The 11,125-nt window shown below is 64.2% G+C and overlaps 1 protein-coding gene across 1 annotated transcript; it reads left to right on the top strand.

Annotated features, from left to right (window-relative positions):
* The first annotated feature begins 241 nt into the window (after window positions 1-241).
* Window positions 242-4,227, top strand: CHLRE_06g254213v5 (uncharacterized protein). The gene is made up of 2 exons (XM_043062667.1): window positions 242-779; window positions 1,149-4,227. Exon 2 carries the CDS (start codon window positions 1,333-1,335, stop codon window positions 1,645-1,647), a length of 315 nt encoding a protein of 104 aa, XP_042923373.1. The 5' UTR covers window positions 242-779; window positions 1,149-1,332; the 3' UTR covers window positions 1,648-4,227.
* Window positions 4,228-11,125: the final 6,898 nt, after the last annotated feature.

Below are 11,125 nucleotides of genomic sequence, written 5' to 3'. Positions count from 1 at the left end.
CTGGAAAGGCACCCCCCTCCCATACGATTCTCTTAGCCCGCCGCTGAGGCACGTCACTTAGGAAGCTGGGGGAGGGGGGTGCAGGGGGGAGGGTTTCCCTCCCCCCGCAGGCGTGTCGTGCAGCGCGCAGGAGGGCGGTGCAGGGACGTAGAGGGGGTTCGCCGAGCTGGGTCGCCGAGCGTGCTAAAAGTTCACAGCACATCGCAACTGTGCATGACTTTGCTCACCAATTATATCAACGGATACAGCTGCTCGCACATATTATGCAAGCTTTCATCCCAGCCGATCGGAACGAGCGCGCTCTGAAATTCTTGCAAGTGCGCGCTCTGGCAGGCCAAGCTGTGTCGCTAATACATCGCACTGTAAGTTATAGCTGCGCACATTCTCGAGGAAGGCAAGAAAGCGCAGTTACCGGCTTCGTTCATACGCTGCACTCGCTCTCGCGCCCTGAAAAGAAGATCACGTATACAAGAAGCTGCGACTAATCGATCATGCTAGTTGGTTCGAGCTTAATCGCGCTGTAGCGCAAACGCACCCGGTGCGTCACACTTTCCATGGCATATGTAGATAGCTGGGCTAACGAGCCCGCCCGTGGGCTTTGTACGCGGGTGGTCTTGCGCCACGATGCCGGAGTTGGGTGCCGGAGTCACATCAAGGTCGCAAGATCGAAACCCATCAGGAACGGTTCGGCTCCGTTACCTGTGTAGGCACTGAACATACTTGTGCCGAACTTCCCCGAAAGAGCGCCATCTCGGCCTTCCTAGGTCGCTGCTCTACGGGTGAGGACGCTGGTGCGGCGGGTTCTGATGGTTTCCCCGCGAGAGCTATCCTGCTTTCTAGAAGCCGGTCTGCGAGCCAGCTGGCGCTGATGCGCCGGGGCAGGAGGAGGCCCCTGATTAGGGAATGCGCGTCACCCAGCGCCGATCTGCGAACCCGTGTTTCGAGGCGTTACCGTGGCCCAGTATGGCCGATGGTTGCAGACAACCCCCCTCCCCCAAATTCGCTAACGATGCCACGGTTCTACTCCGCTTGGTTGCGTTAGGGCGCCTCGGCGCCCTGACCCTCCTTGTCGGTAGTAGTTCCTGGCCGGCCTTTGTGGCCGCGCCCATCCCCTGTGGCGCCTCCATGGCGTCCCTGGCGTTGCTTAGGTCAGCTGTAGTGCGTCAGTGCTGCTCTGGCTGCGGCGCGCCACTCAGTCGGCGACATCATCGTCGCCGTCCTGCCGAGCGGCCCCCGCTCTGGCACTCTTTGCCGAACATCATGACTTCACACCGTGGAGCCTTCGCGACCTAGCGTGGGTGGCGCGCCTGCTCGCCGGTCGACCTCGTCCTCATGGCTTCGCGATGCTTCTGGCGGGGCGCTCGCTGCTGCCGGGCTCGCAGTGGCGTGTCGCTGAGCGGCTCTTTCGGTAACGGAGGGCCGATTGGAGCTGCTGGCGACTCTTGCTGTGGGCTGCTGCCGCGGCCTGACGTGGCGCCGGGCTCGCCGCGCGTGAACAGGGGCACGCTGCGGCGGGAGCCAGGACCGGCGTCTTCCGGGCGGCGGCGGCTGGAGCTGTGGGCGCATCTACACAGTGGAGAGACCTGCTTGGCGAATGCAGTCTGGCGAAGGCAGTCCAGCGAAGGCTGGCTGGCGCAGGCCGACTAAGCGAAGGCTGGCTGGCGCTGTCTGCTGTGCTAGGGTGTTGCGAGGCTGTGTGGACTTGGCTGGGCGGTGGGCGTGCCTGCACCGCCTACGCTAGGTTGCGGGCGCTGTGGCTTGTGCTGTCTGGTGGGACGGACCGGCTGATCCTCGTGGTTCAGCGAACTTGCACGGCCCTAGGCCGTCTACAGGATGCAGCTTCGGGCTGCACCCAACAGTGTGAGGGCCCTGCCCTGTTGGTGCTGGTGTTTTGGGGTAGGAGTTGCACTTTGCAAAGTGGCAGTCAGTCTGACGCCGACCCGCGGCTTAGGTGAGCAGCGCTAGCGTTTGCGGTGAGCCTTGCTCGGGGTTCCTCCCCTCCTTTAGTGAGGCGAGGAGCATGGGGGTCATTCGAGGTTCCCTCCTCGAGTGTGCGTACGTGTCTCGTGCGTTTATGGAGCCCTGGCTTGCCCGTGGCTGTCATCCCACATGTAACCTCTATTCGCTAACGAACGTGCAGGTGGGCGGAAACCGGCAGGGAGGTGTAGGTATCTAGCACGGGTGTGTGAGGGCGGTGTAGATGTTTAGAGGGTGTGAGGTGTGAGGGGGGACTAGCCGCACAGGTAGCGGCTTAGTTGCGGTTATTGGGCAGGGCCAGCGGCTGGATTCTTGCGTCAGGGGACCAGGCGGGCTATGAAAAAGTAGTGCAGAAGACGGGCGCGCAAATGTGCGCGTGTGGCGCGGTTGGCGTCGGGGCATGGTAGGGTACGCGAAGCTTCGATTGAAGCGGTAACTAACAACCGGTGACTCTCGTCACCACCTGCAAATTTGTCGGTAAATTGCTATATTTGTACGCAACGGGAACAGCAACAGGGAAGGCACACACGAAGGGCACTTGGGCGCGATCAACCGGCAGGTCAACTGCTTGCTCGGCTGCTGCGGGCCCTGAAAGCTACGTATTTAGCATTTATTTGATGTTTCATGTCATTATATGAGCACATCAATGGAAGTGGAGGCTGCGGCTATCAGTTTAGAGCGCGCGGAGCCAGGACGTCCGGAGCCGGCTCTAGGCCGCTCTCCTTGGCCTGGTCCGGGTTCAATGCTTTGACAGCGCAAACCACCCTAAACATCCCTTTGATGAGATAACTATTAGCACAGAAGCGTTTTGGAATTTGTGCATAGGCTGTAAGCGTCTGGGCCGGGTAGACTTTGTCTTGCGCCAGCAATCCCCGCTCAACACTACCGTTCCCGGCTGTATTTTGTGCACATAGCCATGTATTTGGCAGGAATATAAGTCTAGATGGTATTCCCGTTGGCAGCATGATGCGGCCAGCCTGCAGCCGCTTGTTTGCACGGAGCCGGCTCCAGGCCGCTCTCAAGGGCCTACCCTGCCCCTGTCCAAACAAGCACCGCGTGCGCCCCCTTTCACACCAGAGATTTCTTTTGTCGTATTTCGGGCATATTGTGCATGCTGTTCAACTAGCTGTGAGCGTGGGCGACACGGCAAGCCAGCGGCATCAACGTCACCCAGAGCCCCGCCAAGGCCCCAAGCTGCTCTCTTGCAGCTTCCTACAGCTAAACATAAGAATGGAGCGAAGCGGGCACCTATGTACGCGAGGCTCGGAGACGACGACCGGTATTTGACCGGCGCCTCCGCTGGTGGTCAGAGTTGTGTGTGTAGGCACTTCCTAAGTGATAACTTATGACACCGGCGTAATTAGTGCACTACCAAGTAAGCTATAGAGCCATGGCGCAGCCGTATGCGGTATGCCGGTATGCCGAACATCGATTGGCTCATGCGCCCGAGTGGCCGTGTGAGCGCGAAGCACTTGACATAAATTGGTTTGCACAGGTGATATCATAGATTCCGTTCCTCTGAAGAGCTGTCACCGTGGAACATTGCGAAGCAGTAAACAATGAGCACATAAACGCCTTTCTTTTCTTCTCGACCTAGTGTTGTGCAAACCGATTCGCTCATATGGGCTGGTAACATGTTGGGAAGCTGTCAGCAGTGGCGGTTCACCGACTCTATCGACTCCCAGCAGGCACATGGAGCCATGGGGTCCTGCACTTGTGGATATATCCCACCCAAGGTGGCCAGTGTGAAGGGCTATGCCTAGTGCTTAGCTGGGATATGGCGCATGTGCGAATGGGGCGAGCGGTGGCGGGTCGTGTGATCTGATGATGGGTGTGGGGTGGAGCAGGAGCGGGGTGACCCTGGCACGAACCATGCCTGCCGCCCCTCAGCGGAGGTGCAGGTCAGGCTCGCGCCCACCCAGATTAGCAAGCATCATTCCCTCCTGCGGGGCTGGGCGGCGGTGTATGCGTGGATGGGGCGAACAGCGGCCGGTTCTGTGCGTAGACGGGGTGGGTGTGCGTCCGGTGGATGAGGTCGGCGTGTGTAGCAGGGTATGGCTACCGTACACTCCGGCGCCTGTTCCGTGGGCCCTCTCTCCCGTCCACAGGTAGCCTGCGCAACTGACCGGCGTAGGCATGGCGGAGAGCTTGGGGCGCGTTCAGGCTGGGCGCTTACCGGCCAGACTTGTGCGCTGCGGGGAAGGCGTGTGGGTGGCGTGGGTGGCACAAGCTAGCCCTGGCTGATGAAGGTCCGCCCCCCCCCCCGCCTGTTCCGTTGGCCCTCTCTCCCGTCCACAGGTAGCCTGCGCAAGTGGCCGTCATAGGCATGGCGGAGAGCTTGGGGCGCGTACGGGCTGGGCACGTACGGCCAGACTTGTGCGCTGCGGGGGAGGCGTGTGGGTGCGTGGGTGGCACGGGCTAGCCCTGGCTGATGAAGGCCCGCCCCCCCCTCCCCCACCTGTTCCGTGGGCCCTCTCCCGTCCACAGGTAGCCTGCGCAACTGACCGGCATAGGCATGGCGGGGAGCTTGGGACGCGTACGGGCTGGGCACGTACGGCCAGACTTGTGCACTGTGGGGGAGGGGTGTGGGCGGCGTGGGTGGCACGGGCTAGCCCTGGCTGGTGAAACGCCCGCCCCCTCCTCGCCTGTTCCGTGGGCCCTCTCTCCCGTCCACAGGTAGCCTGCGCAACTGACCGGCATAGGCATGGCGGGGAGCTTGGGACGCGTACGGGCTGGGCACGTACGGCCAGACTTGTGCGCTGCGGGGGAGGGGTGTGGGCGGCGTGGGTGGCACGGGCTAGCCCTGGCTGGTGAAACGCCCGCCCCCTCCTCGCCTGTTACTTGGGCCCTCTCTCCCGTCCACAGGTAGGCTATGCAAGTGGCCATCATAGGCATGGCGGGGAGCTTGGGACGCGTACGGGCTGGGCACGTACGGCCAGACTTGTGCACTGTGGGGGAGGGGTGTGGGCGGCGTGGGTGGCACGGGCTAGCCCTGGCTGGTGAAACGCCCGCCCCCTCCTCGCCTGTTCCGTGGGCCCTGTCTCCCGTCCACAGGTAGCCTGCGCAAGTGGCCGTCATAGGCATGGCGGGGAGCTTGGGGCGCGTACGGGCTGGGCGCTTACCAACCTGACTTGTGCGCTGAGGGTAGGTGTGCGGCTGGCACGGGCTAGCCCTGGCTGATGAAGGCCCGCCCCCCCCTCCCCCGCCTGTTCCGTGGGCCCTCTCTCCAGTCCACAGGTAGGCTATGCAAGTGGCCGTCATAGGCATGGCGGGGAGCTTGGGACGCGTACGGGCTGGGCGCTTACCGGCCAGACTTGTGCGCTGCGGGGGAGGGGCTAGCCCTGGCTGATGAAGGCCCGCCCCCCCTCCCCCGCCTGTTCCGTGGGCCCTCTATCCCGTCCACAGGTAGGCTATGCAAGTGGCCATCATAGGCATGGCGGGGAGCTTGGGACGCGTACGGGCTGGGCACGTACGGCCAGACTTGTGCACTGTGGGGGAGGGGTGTGGGCGGCGTGGGTGGCACGGGCTAGCCCTGGCTGGTGAAACGCCCGCCCCCTCCTCGCCTGTTCCGTGGGCCCTGTCTCCCGTCCACAGGTAGCCTGCGCAAGTGGCCGTCATAGGCATGGCGGGGAGCTTGGGGCGCGTACGGGCTGGGCGCTTACCAACCTGACTTGTGCGCTGAGGGTAGGTGTGCGGCTGGCACGGGCTAGCCCTGGCTGATGAAGGCCCGCCCCCCCTCCCCCGCCTGTTCCGTGGGCCCTCTCTCCAGTCCACAGGTAGGCTATGCAAGTGGCCGTCATAGGCATGGCGGGGAGCTTGGGACGCGTACGGGCTGGGCGCTTACCGGCCAGACTTGTGCGCTGCGGGGGAGGGGCTAGCCCTGGCTGGTGAAACGCCCGCCCCCCCTCCCCCGCCTGTTCCGTGGGCCCTCTCTCCCGTCCACAGGTAGCCTGCGCAAGTAGCCGTCATAGGCATGGCGGGAAGCTTGGGGCGCGTACGGGCTGGGCGCTTACCGGCCAGACTTGTGCGCTGCGGGGGAGGCGTGTGGGCGGCGTGGGTGGCACGGGCTAGCCCTGGCTGATGAAGGCCCCCCCCCACCTGTTCCTTTGGCCCTGTCCCGTCCACAGGTAGCCTGCGCAAGTGGCCGTCATAGTCATGGCGGGGAGCTTGGGGCGCGTACGGGCTGGGCGCTTACCGGCCAGACTTGTGCACTGTGGGGGAGGGGTGTGGGCGGCGTGGGGGCACCGGCTAGCCCTGGCTGGTGTAACGCCCGCCCCCCCCCACCTGTTTCTTTGGCCCTCTCCCGTCCACAGGTAGCCTGCGCAAGTGGCCGTCATAGGCATGGCGGAGAGCTTGGGGCGCGTACGGGCTGGGCACGTACTGGCCTGGCTTGTGCGCTGAAGGGGAAGGTGTGCGCTGCGGGGCCGCCGTGGGTGGCACGGGCTAGCCCTGGCGGACAATGTCATGCGGTCTGGGCGCGTGTTGACTTGACACGAACCCGAGCGCCCTTGCACGCGCGCGCATGCGTGGCTGCATCCCCTGCTCCGTTCCATAGTTGGCCTATACAAGTGGCGCTGGAGGTGTGGTTGAACGAGGCGTGTGGCGTGGCGGGTTTTGTTTGGCTCTGAGGGTGTCAAAGAACAGGACAGCAGCGGCTGACACTGGCCTCAGCGCCGGTGCACCCGCGCGCATTCTGCAGGTGTTTTTTATGCAAGATTCGGTGTTTCTGAACGCCACCTAATATTGTCGTATGGATACGCACCATGTTTAAGCGATGGGCGGGCACCTCCTGGCGCCAGACTGCGGAACGCACCAGGCAGCATATTGGTTACGACAAGCGGATGAATCCCAACATTCATGGGGAGCTGGCACGGAATCAACACACGTTGGTGGCCCAAGCCAGCCAGCCCGCATGCACGTATCCTGCCTATGTACTGCGGGGGAGGGGGGGTGGCAGGCACTGATGTGTGGATTCGTTGTGTGTGCGGTGATGGGGTTGGGAGGCTTCATTTCCCTGAAACCCACTTTGGCCCACACCGCGCATGCAAACGTCAACGGACCGGCTTGCGCGCTTGGCGCAATGCTTATATATGTCTCATACGTGTGTGAGCCGGGTATCACCCGCGGAGTTCAGGAAATGGGGTCAGGGGATGCATGTGTCTGCTGTCTGGATACGGCGGCTCATTCACACCATGCCCTAAAGCCTACTTTGGCCCACACCGCGCATGCAAACGTCAACGGACCGGCTTGCGCGCTTGGCGCAATGCTTATATATGTCTCATACGTGTGTGAGCCGGGTATCACATGCGGTATCCTTTGGCTGCATGCGCACGGCATTCCCCCCTACAACCAGCACCCACCACCAGCACCCAGAACACCTCGCCGCACAGCCAAGCCATGAAACCCTTGCCAATATAACATTAGACTAGTGCATAGGCATGGTATGGCTATGCGGGCGGCCTTGGACGGCATGCAGACGGGCGTCCGGCGGCAGGGTTCGTGTGCCTTGCTCCCACGCACCCCTCTACTACTACCCCAGCACACACGCACACACAGTCCCTCCACAAATCTTCCAGATCCCTGCAAACTTGCAACTTAAATCGAAGCGTTGATTCGCTGCCTGCATAGATGTTGGTAAGACGTGTCAGCTCCCCATGAATGTTGGCATTCATCCGCTTGCCGTAACCAATATGCTGCCTGGTGCGTTCCGCAGTCTGGTGTCAGGAGGTGCCCGCCCATCGCTTAAACATGGTGCGTATCCATACGACAATATTAGGTGGCGTTCAGAAACACCGAATCTTGCATAAAAAACACCTGCAGAATGCGCGCGGGTGCACCGGCGCTGAGGCCAGTGTCAGCCGCTGCTGTCCTGTTCTTTGACACCCTCAGAGCCAAACAAAACCCGCCACGCCACACGCCTCGTTCAACCACACCTCCAGCGCCACTTGTATAGGCCAACTATGGAACGGAGCAGGGGATGCAGCCACGCATGCGCGCGCGTGCAAGGGCGCTCGGGTTCGTGTCAAGTCAACACGCGCCCAGACCGCATGACATTGTCCGCCAGGGCTAGCCCGTGCCACCCACGGCGGCCCCGCAGCGCACACCTTCCCCCACAGTGCACAAGCCAGGCCAGTACGTGCCCAGCCCGTACGCGCCCCAAGCTCTCCGCCATGCCTATGACGGCCACTTGCGCAGGCTACCTGTGGACGGGAGAGGGCCAAAGAAACAGGTGGGGGGGGGGCGGGCGTTACACCAGCCAGGGCTAGCCGGTGCCCCCACGCCGCCCACACCCCTCCCCCACAGTGCACAAGTCTGGCCGGTAAGCGCCCAGCCCGTACGCGCCCCAAGCTCCCCGCCATGCCTATGACGGCCACTTGCGCAGGTTACCTGTGGACGGGACAGGGCCAAAGGAACAGGTGGGGGGGGGGCCTTCATCAGCCAGGGCTAGCCCGTGCCACCCACGCCGCCCACACGCCTCCCCCGCAGCGCACAAGTCTGGCCGGTAAGCGCCCAGCCCGTACGCGCCCCAAGCTCCCCGCCATGCCTATGACAGCCAGTTGCGCAGGCTACCTGTGGACGGGAGAGAAGGCCCACGGAACAGGCGGCGGGGGGGGCGGGCGGGCCTTCATCAGCCAGGGCTAGCTCGTGCCACCCACGCCACCCACACGCCTCCCCCGCAGCGCACAAGTCTGGCCGTACGTGCCCAGCCCGTACGCGTCCCAAGCTCCCCGCCATGCCTATGACGGCCACTTGCATAGCCTACCTGTGGACGGGAGAGAAGGCCCACGGAACAGGCAGCGGAGGGGGCGGGCGTTTCACCAGCCAGGGCTAGCCCGTGCCAGCCACACACCTACCCTCAGCGCACATGTCAGGTTGGTAAGCGCCCAGCCCGTACGCTCCCCAAGCTCCCCGCCATGCCTATGACAGCCACTTGCGCAGGCTACCTGTGGACGGGAGAGAGGGCCCAAGTAACAGGCGAGGAGGGGGCGGGCGTTTCACCAGCCAGGGCTAGCCCGTGCCACCCACGCCACCCACACGCCCCCCCCCCCCGCAGCGCACAAGTCAGGTCGGTGCGTGCCCAGCCCGTGCGCGCCCCAAGCTCCCCGCCATGCCTATGACGGCCACTTGCATAGCCTACCTGTGGACGGGAGAAAAGGCCCACGGAACAGGTGGGGGGGGGGGCGGGCGTTACACCAGCCAGGGCTAGCCCGTGCCACCCACGCCGCCCACACCCCTCCCCCGCAGCGCACAAGTCTGGCCGTACGTGCCCAGCCCGTACGCGTCCCAAGCTCCCCGCCATGCCTATGATGGCCACTTGCGCAGGCTACCTGTGGACGGGAGAGAGGGCCCAAGTATCAGGCGAAGACGGGGCGGGCGTTTCACCAGCCAGGGCTAGCCCGTGCCACTCACGCCACCCACACGCCTCCCCCCCCCCCCGCAGCGCACAAGTCTGGCCGGTAATTGCCCTGCCCGTACGCGCCCCAAGCTCCCCGCCATGCCTATGCCGGCTACTTGCGCAGGCTACCTGTGGACGGGAGAGAGGGCCCACGGAACAGGCGAGGAGGGGGCGGGCGTTTCACCAGCCAGGGCTAGCCCGTGCCACTCACGCCACTCACACGCCTCCCCCCCCCGCAGCGCACAAGTCTGGCCGTACGTGCCCAGCCCGTACGCGCCCCAAGCTCCCCGCCATGCCTATGCCGGCTACTTGCGCAGGCTACCTGTGGACGGGAGAGAGGGCCCACGGAACAGGCGAGGAGGGGGCGGGCGTTTCACCAGCCAGGGCTAGCCCGTGCCACCCACGCCGCCCACACGCCTCCACCCCCCCGCAGCGCACAAGTCTGGCCGGTAAGCGCCCAGGCCTTACGCGTCCCAAGCTCCCCGCCATGCCTATGACGGCCACTTGCATAGCCTACCTGTGGACGGGAGAGAGGGCCCACGGAACAGGCGAGGAGGGGGCGGGCCATTATCAGCCAGGGCTAGCCCGTGCCACCCACACGCCTCCCCCGCAGCGCACATCCCAGGCCGGTAAGCGCCCAGCCCGTACGCGCCCCAAGCTCCCCGCCATGCCTATGACGGCCACTTGCGCAGGCTACCTGTGGACGGGAAAGAGGGCCCACGGAACAGGCGAGGAGGGGGCGGGCGTTTCACCAGCCAGGGCTAGCCCGTGCCACCCACGCCGCCCACACCCCTCCCCCACAGTGCACAAGTCTGGCCGTACGTGCCCAGCCCGTACGCGTCCCAAGCTCCCCGCCATGCCTATGCCGGTCAGTTGCGCAGGCTACCTGTGGACGGGAGAGGGCCCACGGAACAGGTGGGGGAGGGCGGGCCTTCATCAGCCAGGGCTAGCCCGTGCCACCCACGCCACCCACACGCCTCCCCCGCAGCGCACAAGTCTGGCCGTACGTGCCCAGCCCGTACGCGCCCCAAGCTCCCCGCCATGCCTATGACGGCCAGTGATGCAGGCTACCTGTGGACGGGAGAGAGGGCCAACGAAACAGGCGGGGGGGGGGCGGACCTTCATCAGCCAGGGCTAGCTTGTGCCACCCACACGCCTTCCCCGCAGCGCACAAGTCTGGCCGGTAAGCGCCCAGCCTGAACGCGCCCCAAGCTCTCCGCCATGCCTACGCCGCTCAGTTGCGCAGGCTACCTGTGGACGGGAGAGAGGGCCCACGGAACAGGCGCCGGAGTGTACGGTAGCCATACCCTGCTACCCACGCCGACCTCATCCACCGGACGCACACCCACCCCGTCTACGCACAGAACCGGCCGCTGTTCGCCCCATCCACGCATACACCGCCGCCCAGACCCGCAGGAGGGAATGATGCTTGCTAATCTGGGTGGGCGCGAGCCTGACCTGCACCTCCGCTGAGGGGCGGCAGGCATGGTTCGTGCCAGGGTCACCCCGCTCCTGCTCCACCCCACACCCATCATCAGATCACACGACCCGCCACCGCTCGCCCCATTCGCACATGCGCCATATCCCAGCTAAGCACTAGGCATAGCCCTTCACACTGGCCACCTTGGGTGGGATATATCCACAAGTGCAGGACCCCATGGCTCCATGTGCCTGCTGGGAGTCGATAGAGTCGGCGAACCGCCACTGCTGACAGCTTCCCAACATGTTACCAGCCCATATAAGCGAATCGGT

The sequence above is a fragment of the Chlamydomonas reinhardtii genome, chromosome 6 (assembly GCF_000002595.2).
Source record: "Chlamydomonas reinhardtii strain CC-503 cw92 mt+ chromosome 6, whole genome shotgun sequence".
NCBI lineage: Eukaryota > Viridiplantae > Chlorophyta > Chlorophyceae > Chlamydomonadales > Chlamydomonadaceae > Chlamydomonas > Chlamydomonas reinhardtii.
The sequence above is the reverse complement of the archived record's forward strand: the minus strand, read 5'-3'. Positions and strand labels throughout refer to the sequence as shown.